General features: G+C 35.0%; 1 protein-coding gene across 8 annotated transcripts in view; it reads right to left on the bottom strand.

The window, feature by feature from the left end:
* CTNNA3 (catenin alpha 3) overlaps positions 1 to 12,495 on the bottom strand; it is a 1,730,823-nt gene that overhangs the window by 580,004 nt on the left and 1,138,324 nt on the right. The window contains exon 11 of one of the 8 annotated variants that reach the window (XM_041748058.1): positions 8,016 to 8,516. The exons of the other annotated variants lie outside the window; for them this stretch is intronic. Coding sequence (XP_041603992.1) covers positions 8,490 to 8,516 — 27 coding nt within the window. The 3' untranslated portion in view covers positions 8,016 to 8,489. Of the gene's footprint in view, positions 1 to 8,015; positions 8,517 to 12,495 lie in introns of those variants that run through there. 8 annotated transcript variants of the gene reach the window in all.

The raw sequence follows: 12,495 nt of genomic DNA, 5'->3' as shown, positions 1-12,495 counted from the left end.
CTTTCTAAGGACATGAAAACACATCCAATATAGTACAATATCAGTAGATTAGAAAGCATTATGCTCCAGTGAAATGACAAACAGTGAAATGCAAACATGCTAGGAATAAAAGTGAAATGAATACACACACCAACTAACATTGGTTTTCTTGGATGGGTGGAATTTCCAGTGCTTTTTATTTATTTGTGTGTGTAACTGAATTTTTCAGATTTTTTTTATGGTGAATATATTTTAATTGTATGGTCAGCATAAATGAAGCTATTCTTCAAAGAAAGATGATTACTAAGGTTTTTCCATGAGTAATGGGGAAAAATTATTTTAATCTTAATGGAGGAGAGTTCAGAGAGCTAAAAAGTCAGTCAGGGTTATAGAAACAAACACATACAATTGTTTTGGAAGACAGTGTTGATGAGAGGTGTTAGATCTCAACTTTCCTATTAGAGAAGTTGACTTTGAAGTGACTCGGCTCTCCATACAAATCACACAGTTACCTGAGATATGGAATTGGAGCTCATAAAAAAGTTGTCATTTATTTAGCCATTTATTTGTCCATGCATTGAAACAAATTAGTTTTACATAGCAATAATGTAGGAGACTCTACACTGGATACTGACATCACAATCAAAATGATTTCACCATAGTTTCTTTTTTGAAAAAAAAAAAACTATTTATTTCAGAGAGAGAGAGAGAGTATAAGCACGCCAGCATGAGCAGGAGGAGGGGCAGAAGGAGAGAGAGAATCTTAAACAGATTCCAGGCTAAGCAAAAAGCCCAGTGTAAGGCTCCCATCCTAGGACCCTGAGATCAGGGCCTTAGCTGAAACCAAGAGTTGGTGTTCAACCAACTGAGCCACCTAGGCACCCCGAGAGTCTACCATAGTTCCTAAAACAGCCCACAATCAAGTAGGGCAATCAGCCAAAAGCCAGACAATTATAACATAGCAGTGATTCTTAGACTTCAGCCTACATCACTTGGCAGGCTTGTTAAAACACATATCCCTGAACTCATACTCTAGAGTTTCTGATTCAGCTGATGTGCTTTGGGGCCTCATAATTTGCATTTCTCACAAGTTCCCTGGTATTAGTGATGCTACTGGCCTGGCATTCTCATTCTGAGAAGATTTGGAAGAAAAAGAAAATAATAATAAGAGAACATACCCTTGAGAAGTCGCAACATATAGAAGGAAAAAATAAACTGGAAGGGATAAAGATGAGAGAAGGAATCATCAAGAAGGAGGTAGAAAACAAAGGTATTAAAGAGACGAGCAAGGAAATCTTTTCGAAAGGTTAAATGCTGTAGGAATGTCAAGAATAATGAAAACTGTTTTAGCTTTCAGGTTTGGAAAATAGGAGTTGATGGTGTAGCAGAATATTGGACACAAGATTCAGATTTCACCAAAATAGGGGGGCAATAAGAATAAAAAGAATCATTTTCTGCTCAGTAACCCTTTGGGGGGGGGGGTTACTGCCCCTTACTTAAGTGACTTGCAACGAGTTATTGGAGGTAGAGGAGGGGAGAAATTGGTTGCTTAAAAATATTATGTTGATATTATTTCCTTTTATTTCTTTTTTATGAAAGGGGAACACATTGAATTTTAAGGAAACACACACTCTTTTTAGAAATAACTACTGCACAATATTCCTTGGCTTCAGTTTTAGAGTTTTATTAACCTATTAACTTACAATGTACGTTTGTGTACAGTGCAAAGGCTCTGGTCTCTGGTGTTTCATTGTCCCTGCAATTGGACAACTGTGTAAACATGTGGTTGTGCTGAAATTATGCCTTCACAGAAAGGCATACTCTTAAAGTACTGGTGTGGAACCCTCAGTGGAAATATGGAGTCATGAATATAAGACAGGCTATATTTTGTAAGGACATTTTCAGTTCTGCTCCTGATCCAATTTATCTGATTCAACAGTACACACTACGAGAAAACTTTATCCTACTTGAGTCTCCCAATATTTAGCTTAAATCTAAAAGCTGACAAAATTCAGAAGATGTGCTAACCCTCTTTAAGGAAGAAGAAATCTTCTTCCCAATGTCACACTCCTAGCATTTTAGCTATATTTCTGGAGGGGAAGAAGACAATTCTCAAATCCTCTTCATGCATAACTAAAGGTGAATGAGATATGTTACTTTCTGAGGGATTTTTCTTCAGATTATGGTAGAGATGTGTACATGTCAGAATCCCCCCCGACCCTGTGAATCACCTAGTCAGCTCACGCTTCAAAGAGTCTCTTTAACTTCAAGAGCTTATTATATTTTAACAGGACTATTTTAATAGCCTTCTCAGTAGTTACCTGATTCCAGGTTTATTCCAAGCCATTCTCCTTACTACAAACACATTTCTTTTTCAAATGTGGAAGTGACCTTCCTTTGCTGATAACCTTTGATAGAATCCTAGTTGACCAAAAATAAAATCCAAATTCCCTTTCTCTGATTTATAGTCTAAAAACCTTCCCTGCAAGTTCACTGTGGTGGAAAAATTAACCCCCCTCCATCAACCTCATTTTAGCCTATGTTCCAGACATACTGTCTTAAGCTCCATTTTCTGGTGATACCATGTATCTTTACACCACTATGGTTTTAATTTTACAACTGAAACCTCCTTAACATCCTTGTTCGTTCCTTTTCCTGCTCTGGTCCATCTCAAGAAATATTTCCCACCTCTAAAAACCTGCTGAAATGTTACTATATACTGTGAATCTTGACCTATTCTCTCTAACCAGGTAACTGAATTGTATTCTGTGTTTGAAAAGCTCTTTTTTCATATAACAAGATTGTTATGGTATTGCATGATTGTTTATACACATTTCTGCTTCACATGAGCCTCTTTCATAGGTGGGTGTGACTATGTCTCATTCACCATTGCTTCTTAGTACACCTATCATGTCAGTCATAGTTATTACTATATTTATAAACTGTTCCTGAAACGCAGTATTCTACTTTCTCTCTCTACAAATTGGAATATTCTAGATACCTTACAGAAGTGGAATCATATGATGTTTGATATTTTGTGTCTAGATTTTCCACATATAATATCTTCAAGGTTCATCCATGTTGTAAAATGTGTCAAAACTTCATTTCTTTTTAAGGCTGATTAATATTCCACTATACGTACATATCATATTTGCTTACTTATTCTTCTGGTGATGAAAAGTGGGTCATTTCCACCATTTGATTGTTATGAACAATGCCGCTATGAACATTGATTTACAAATTTGTGGTTGAGTCTTGACTTTTAAATGTTTAACATGTATATCTAAAAAGAGAATTGCTGAATCATATGATATTTTTATATTCAACTTTTTTAGGAAATTCTATACTATTTTCCACAATGGCTGCAGCTTTTTACATTTCCACAATGCACAAAAGTTCCATTTTCCCTTCATATTTGCCAAAAATTATATTCTTTTTTTAAGAAAATAATATCCACCATAATGGGTGTGAAGTGATATCTCATTGTGGTTTTTATTGTATTTCCCTAATGATCAGAGATGTTAAGTATTTTTTCATGGCCTTATTGGCCATTTGTTTTTTGTTTTTTGTTTTTCTTTTTTTTAAGATTTCATTTATTTATTCATGAGAGACACAGAGGGAGAGAGAGGCAGAGACACAGGCAGAGGGAGAAGTAGGCTCCCTGCATGGAGCCCAACGTGGGACTCCCTTATTGGCCATTTGTATATCTTCTTTAGAGAAAAGGCTATTTGAAACTTTTGATCATTTTTAAATTCAATTGTTTCTTTGGTTGTTGAGTTTTAGGGATTTTAAAATATTTCTGGATATTAATCTCTTATCAGATATATGATTTGCAAATATTTTCTCCCATTCTGAGTTTTGCCTTTTTATTCCCTTGGCAGTGCCCTCTGTTACACAAAAGGTCTTCATTTTAATAAAGTCTAACTGATCTACTTTTTTCTTTACTTTCCTGTGTTTTTGGTGTTATATGCAAGAAATCTTTACCAAATTTAGTAACATGAAGACTTTGCCCAATGGTTTCTTGAATTCTGCAGTTTTAGCTGGTATATTAAGTTCTTAGATCCATTTTTAATTAATTTCTGTACATGTGCAAGGGAAGGGTCCGACTTCATTCTTTTCATGTGTATATCCAGCTTTCCCAGTACTATCTGTTCAACAGACTGTTCTTTATCTTTTGAAGATAAGGTCTTGGCACCTTTGTCAAAAATCATATAACCATAACTTAGAGATATTACAGAATCTGTTCTAGGCAACTATAACAAAGTAAGTCAAATGAAATTTTTTTTCCAGTGCAAACTATAGTCTATTAAGTGTACAACAACATTATCTCTAAGAAAAAAAAAACCATGTATATACCTTAATTATAAAATATTGCTAAAAACATGCTAACCATCATCTGAGCTTTCAGTGACTGATGTTTTTGCTGATAGAAGGTCTTGCTTGATGTTGATGGCTGATGATAGACCAGGGCGGTGGTTGCTGAGGGTTGAGATGACCGTGTCAATTTCTTAAAATAAGACAACAGTGAAGTTTGCTTCATTAATTGACTCTACCTTTCGTAAAGAATTTCTCTATAGAATGTGATGCTGTTTTACAGCATCTACCCACTGTAGGATATTTTTTTTTAATTGAGTCAAATATTCTCAAATTCTGTCACTGCTTTTTCAACTAAGTTTACATGATATCCTAAATCTTTTGTTTTCATTTCAGTAATTTTCACAGAATCTTAACCAGGAGTAGATTCCATCTCAAGAAACCACTTTCTTTAGTCATCCAAATGAAACAACTCCTTTATTAAGGAACTCTTGTGCACAGTTAGTGGATATGTGAACTGGTGCAACCACCATGGAAAATAGTATGGAGCTTCCTCAAAAATTTAAAAATGGAATTATCATATGATCTAGTAATTCCCCTATTATTTGCCCAAAGAGTATAAAAACACTAATTTGAAAAAATATATGCTCCTTTATGTTTATTGTAGCATTATTTACAATAGCCAAATTATAAAAAGAACCCATGTCTATCGTAGACATATATATATTACAGAATATTAATGACCATAAAAAAATAATAAAATCTTGCAATTTGCAACAACATGGATGGATCTAGAGAGTATAAGTGAGATGTCAGAGAAAAAAAAATCACTCATATATGGAATTTAAGAAACAAAACAATGGAACAAAGAAAAAAATGGATAAACCCCCAAATAGTCTCTTAATTATAGAGAATAAACTGATAAATTACCATAGGGGAGGTGGATGGGAGGACGGGTAAATAGATGAAGGGGATTAAGAGTACACTTATCATGATGAACACTGAACAATGTATAGAATTGTTAAATCGCTATATTGTACAACTGAAACTAATATAATCCAAGAAACTAATATAATTCTTTATATTAACTATACTGGAGTTAACTTTTTTTAAAGTTAGTGAAAGAAAAATAAGTGACTCCTCTGTTCAAGTTTTATCAAAGATTGCAGCATCTTCATGCTCCACTTCTAACTCTAGTTCTCTCACTATTTCTATCATATCTGTAGTAACTGCCTTCACTGAAGTCTTGAACCCCAAAAGTTATCCATGAGGGCTGGAATCAACTTTTTCCAAACTGTTAATGTTGATATTTTACCTCTTCCCATGAATCACAAATGTTCTTAATTGCATTTCAAATGGTGAATCCTTTCCAGAAGATTTTCAATTTACTTTGCCCAGATCGATCAGAGAAATCACTATTTATAGTAGCTATAGTCTTGTGAAACATATTTCTTAATAAGGCTTGAATGTTGAAGTTACTCCTTGATCCATGGGCCACAGAATGGTTGGTTGTGTTAGCAGGGATGAAAACAACATTAATCTCATTGTATATCTTTTTTTTTAAGATTTATTTATTTATTTGTTCATGATAAACATAGAGAGAGAGAGAGAGGCAGAGACACAGGCAGAGGGAGAAGCAGGCTCCATGCCGGGAGCCCAACTCGGACTCGATTCTGGGACTCCAGGATGGTTCCCTGGGCCAAAGGCAGGCGCTAAATCACTGAGCCACCCAGGGATCCCCTCATTGTATGTCTTGATCACAGTTCTGTGTGACCAGGTGCATTGCCAATGAGCAGCAATATTTTGAAAAGAATCTTTTTACCTTTATAGTAGTTCTCAACAATGGTCTTAAAATATTTGGTAAATCATGAGTAAGCAGATATGCTGTCATCCAGGCTTTGTTGTTCCATTCACTGAATGCGGGCAGAATAGATTTAGCATAATTCTCAAGGGTCCTAGAATTTTTGGAATAATAAATGGGTATATCTTCAACTTAGTCACTAGCTGCATTGGTTCTTAACAAGAGAGTCAGCCTGTCTTTGAAACTTTGAAGTCAGGCATTGACTTCTCTCTAGCCATGAAAGTCCTTGATAATATCTACTTCCAATATTGGGTTGTTTTGTCTACATTGAAAATTTGTTGTTAAGTATAGCCACCTAGTGAATGATCTTAGTTTAATCTTCAGGATAATTTGTTACAGCTTCTACATTAGCATCTGCTGCCTACCTTGCACTTTGATTTTACAGAGATGACTCCTTTCCTTAAACCTCATGAACCACATCTGCTAACTTCAATTTTTTTTTTTTTTTTCTGCAGCTTCCTCACCTCTCTTAGCCTTCACAGAATTGAAAAGAGTTAGGGTCTTGGTCTAGATTAAGCTTTGGCGTAAGAAAATGTTGTCATACTGTGATCTATTCAGACCACTCAAACTTTCTCCATATTAGCAATAAGGCTGTTTCACTTTCTATCATTTGTGTGTTCACTGGAATAGCACTCGTAATTCATTCAAAATATTTTCCTTTGCATTCACAACTTTGCTAACTACCTGGCAGAAAAGGCCTAGCCTCTGGCTTATCCTGGCTTTTTAACATGCCTTTCTCTGTAAGCTTAATCATTTTTTTTGAAGATTTTATTTATTTATTCATAACAGACACAAAGCGAGAGAGAGGCAGAGACACAGGCAGAGAAAGAAGCAAGCTCCATCAGGGAGCCTGACACGGGACTCGATCCCAGGTCTCCAGGATCACACTCTGGGGCTGAAGGCAGCGATAAACCGCTGGGCCACCGGGGCTGCCCAGCTTAATCATGTTCTTTTTTTTTTTGTTTTGTTTTTGTTTTTTTTTTTAATTTTTATTTATTTATTATAGTCACAGAGAGAGAGAGAGAGAGGCAGAGACACAGGCAGAGGGAGAAGCAGGCTCCATGCACCGGGAGCCCGATGTGGGATTCGATCCCGGGTCTCCAGGATCGCGCCCCGGGCCAAAGGCAGGCGCCAAACCGCTGCGCCACCCAGGGATCCCTCATTTTCTAAATAAAGTGAGAGTGTGCAAATCTCCTTTTCACTTGAACACTAAGAGGCTATTGTACAGTTATCAATTGGCCTAATTTAAGTATTGTTGCATCTTAGGAATGCCTAAGAGGAAGAGTCAGAGGAATGGCCAATCTGTGTAGCAGTCAGAACATATGCAGTTATCAGTTAAAATTGTCATCTTATCTGGGCATGGTTTGTGGCACCCCAAAACAAATTGTAACTGGTGTTACGATTACACCAGTAACATCAAATATCCTTGATGACAGATCACCATAACAAATACAATGTTTAAAAAATTTTTGGAATATTGTTAGAATTACAATATGACATGAAATGCCAAGTTGACATGAAATGCCAATATGACATGAAATGCCAAGTTAACAAATGTTACTGGAAAAATGGTGGCAATAGATTTGCTTGATTCAGGGTTCTCATAAACCCTTGATTTATAAAGCAACAGCAACAACAATAATAACAAAACAAAAAACAAAACACATTATCTGTGAACTGCAATAAAGTGAAGTATAACAAAATAATGCAGGCCTGATATGCAAATATTTATGTCTGGGCCGTCTATTCTATTCCATTTGTTTATAATTCTGTAAGTCTGTTTGTAAGCCAGTACCAAACTGATTTGATTACTGTAATTTATAGTTTTTGAAATTAGGAAATGAGAGTTCTCCAATTTTGTTCTTTTTCAAGATTGTTTTAGCTATTTGAAGTAACTTGAAATTTCATGTGAATTTAAGAAGTGTTTGTCCTGTATCTATAAAATCATTGTTGGGATTTTGAGGAGGATTGCATTAAATCTGCAGATTGCTTTAGGTAATACTGTTATCTTACTAAGTTTTATAATCCATAAACAAAATGTCCTTCCATTTACTTAAATATTCCTTAATTTCATGCAGCCATTTTTTATTACTGTCAGTGTATAATAATAATTTCTTTAAAATTATTCCTAAGCATTTTATTCTTTGTGATGCAATTGTAAGTGGAACTGCTCTCTTAATTTCCATTTCAGATTGTTTATTTGGCTTTTGTGCATTGAGTTGACACCTGTAATTTTGTTAACTTCACTTATTAACTCTTAATGGTTTGTGTTTGTGTGTGTGACCTTTAGGGTTTTCTGAATATAAGATCCTGTCATCTGTGAACAGTGATAATTTTACTTCTTCCTTTCCAATTTGAGTACCTAAAAAAAAAAAAAAAAAAAAAAGAAATGATTTTTTCGATTTGGGGTTTTGTCAGGCAAGTAAAAAAGGCAAATGAGTTGAGTGACCTAGAGGAGTAGAACTTTAAGCCCCAGGACTTGCTGAGAGCTCTCGTCAACCCATTCCTCTGTATCTGGTGTCTGCTATCCCAACTACATTCACTGCCCATGCTCACTGATAAAGGCTACATTTGATGCTAATTCTCTTTACGAATGATCTTCATTTCTCCATCCTTATGGAGCCTGTTCAAACCAGTACAGGGTCAGGTTATCTGGCACTCCTGGGAAAAACTAGCTTAGTTTCCAAAATCCCATTTTCCTTTCTTCAGGCTTCTACACTTTCTAGTGGTATATGTGGCCAAAGCCTCGGCATGGCTTGGGCTAAGCCCTTATCATTTTAAAATATTAAATCACATAAGGTATTTTTATTACATTCTGCTCTCATTTGCCTTGGGAAACCCTCATCCATCTAAACTAGATTCATAATATTTAGGATTTACAGACTGTGTCAAGTTTTTTTGTTTCCCTCCAGGTCTCAGAAGTTTGTATTTCCAGGGCCTCTCACTTGTAACAGGCCCATCTAAGACACTGGAGAGGGCCTAGACATGTGCTCACATGGTCTTTGTTTTTTGTTTGTTTTGTTTTGTTTTGTTTTGTTTCACGGTCTTTGCTCTAGTATAATTTCCCACAAGTATTTTGGGATCCAACTAAGGGAAATTGAGTTGAGGGAACTCGAAGGTATACATTTAGTTTGGGTTCAGTGAATATGCTACAAGAGGTTTAGAGTCACCTCTTTATATGTCCCTTTCTACACTCATACTTGTGGTGCTGACATCATATTATGACAGAATGTTTGTTTCCCCTAATTTCATACTCTTTCCTCAACCTTCCCAAACTGCAAAAACAAAGACTGAATCATCTTCTAAGTTTCTATGCAGAAACTGGTATTACAAAATTAGTTGCTGTTATTTAAGAGGCAATCGGCAGTGTGTAGCAGAAAGAAGAAAGGAACAAAGGAGAGAGAGGGAAAGGACAAAAAAAGGAAAGGGAAGAGAAGAAAAGAAAGGAAAAAGTTTCATAGATGCGCCTGCTATATAATAATACCAGTATTATATCACTCTTTTGGATTTGGGGATATTTTGATATTTATCAACATTTTAAAACTAATACCTAGTTGTCATTTATTTTTGCATTCTAAAAAATACTCTTTTTTTTTTTTTTCCTTAAAGAAGGCCCTCAAATTCATGAGTTTCAAGCCCCACACAGTCTGGTCTGCCATAGCCAAACCGTGCATTTTTCACAAAAAGCTACCTATAGTCTGAAATGATAAAACTAACACGGATTCCACTGCAGTATTTCATCTGAACTCTGTGTTGATATTAAGGCATCAGCTTTGCTTCCTTAGGGAAAATTGCAGTATGAGATAAAGAAGCCTTTTAAAATATTCTACAACATTTAATCCTTTTTAGAGACAAGTGACGCCTTTCTCTCCACCTTCCCTTTTCATGTGACAATTTTTTTTGAAAGAATGTCTATTTTATTTCTAAAATTTGGTCACGAATGGCAAACTAGTGTGCTAACTATAGGACTAGTATTGATAGCCTGCAATGTTCCACGCAGGAATCTAAGTACTCAATTTGCATTAACATCTTTAATCCAGTGAAGAAGGCCCTGCAAGTATTCATTCCCTTTCTACTGGCAAGACAAGAGGCACAAAGAGATGGAATAATTAATACAAAGTTACAGAAGGAAATCTAGATTAGAAGCCAAGAGTCTTAAGTTACAGTTTTACTTTGCTTCAAATTGATTTTCTGTCCACAGAAGAGTCTTATTAACACTCCTAGGACTCATTTTCCCAGAAGTGAGAGGTACATGTGCACTGGGGAAAGTGTGGGGGACAGCGTTTGAGTTCACTAATTACAGTAAGGTTCCATCAGATTTAAACATACAGGTTTCAAGCTATCATTTGATCCATCTACTTCTCCTCTTGAAAGATTTCTGAAAACAATTACTTAAAAAAGTGAAAATAAATCTAAGTAATTTAATTTTTCCTCAGAGATATTTCAATATTGGCATTGATACAAATAATCTTAAAAAATCTTAGTTAATATAACAAAAGCACTTTGTGGATTAAAAAGATGAGTTATGTGTAAGTACCTATAGGTCTGATTACCTCAGTGTCATGGGCATGTAGAGAAAATTAAAATAACTAGATATATGACACCTCAAAAACATCTAAGTTAGTATGTGAGGAGAATTAATATGACATTCACTTAAATTGGTAACACCATAATAATTTTGGAATTGTAACCACCACAATAATGACATCAAATTCAGTGTTCTAATTCTATGCATCCTTTTCTCAGGTACTTACATGGTGTTCTACTACTATTTGTTTCCTACTTTCTGTGCTGGTTTCCCCCTATTTCCTTAGTTTTGATAACTTTTTCTTTTATGTCTTCTCTCATATTAAATTCCACTTACAGGATATTCTTCTTGCATTTTAAGTAAGCTATGCAATATTTGTCATCATGGATCTCCATAGTTACCTGTTTATGTTGAATGCTAGCATTGTGAGGCTGGGGAAAGGGTGTGGTGAGAACACATAACTCGTCCTGGACTCCTACAGGTTTGCAGACAATTTATTAGACTGCATTCAGCTTCAGTCTCCCAATTGTTGTAATCTCCTTACTCTATGAAGGGATGATCCCTGCATGATAGGATTACTAACACTAAAAAGTCTCATGAGGTTTTAACTTGCCTTTGGATACACAAAAAAACCTGAAATATGCTACTTTTTATTGTTTAGCATATACTAAAGACTTAGCATTTATTCATTAAAGATACAGGAAATCAACTTACTTTAAATAACAATACAATTAATAGATTCTCCGAGTCCTGAATCTAACCAGAGTTATTGCAGTTTGTCCATCTCCTTTTGCTTCTCTATACATATCTAAGGATGGCACTACCTATTCAGGGAGGCTGGGTGTTCAAGAGTTTTCTATTTAGATAAGGCAGTAGAAGCCTACCCACCCATGACCTTTGGATTTTTCATGTGTACCCTCTTAATTCATCATCATTTAGTATTTTTAAATCATGATTATCCTTTCATTTTCACTGTCTACTGCTCTCTTTCACTGTCTTCTGATAGTTCTAATTCCAAAGAGATGGCTTTTGCTTTCTTACTTATGCTTAGATTCAAGTTGCATCATGTCCCTCAGTAATTTTTATCAGGTGGGGACAAGATGATTTCTAGGAATACATGGCTTGTTTTGAAAGAAAGATGTACATTTCCTTTACATATTATAGTATTAGCTTTCCTAAGTCTTAATCTATACTGCTAGGGTAAAAAGTGAAAAATGCAACCTAGGACTCTTTAGGTCATTAAAATGCAATAAACAAGAAAAACAATACTTCCCAGAAAGTCTATAAAAGGCAATCATTTTGACATGAAAATCAAACAATTTATTTCCCTTTCTTCTACACTAATTATTATTAAGACAGAACAACCTATCAAATCAAGATCACCAGTAAGGTAAGGTTTTGTAGACAAAGGAAAATGGAATTTAGGATTAGATCTCACATTTTAGACCAATTCCATCACTTATTATTTTATGTGATTTTAGACAAATTGCTTACTCTTTGAGCTTTAGTTTCCTTACCTGTAATGGTTACAAAATGCTTATTACAAAGGTTGTTAGTACAATTTAATTAACTAAATAAAAAAAACTAATACCTAGTACCAAGTTAAACATTTTATGAATGTTTGTTTCCATGCAGAGAGTTTGGGACAAAAAAATACAAAGAGTACATCGAGAATTTAAACACTATATACACAAACACACATAACACACAGAATATGAGATTCTGATATACTCAACAATCATTTGATGTCCTAATCATAAAAATGTTCCTTGGCTAAATAAATATGAATTTAAGGAAAACTGAATCTACAGAA

Source organism: Vulpes lagopus, chromosome 3, assembly GCF_018345385.1.
Source record: "Vulpes lagopus strain Blue_001 chromosome 3, ASM1834538v1, whole genome shotgun sequence".
Lineage (NCBI taxonomy): Eukaryota > Metazoa > Chordata > Mammalia > Carnivora > Canidae > Vulpes > Vulpes lagopus.
Note: the sequence above shows the minus strand (reverse complement) of the source record. Positions and strands in the feature narration are given on the sequence as shown.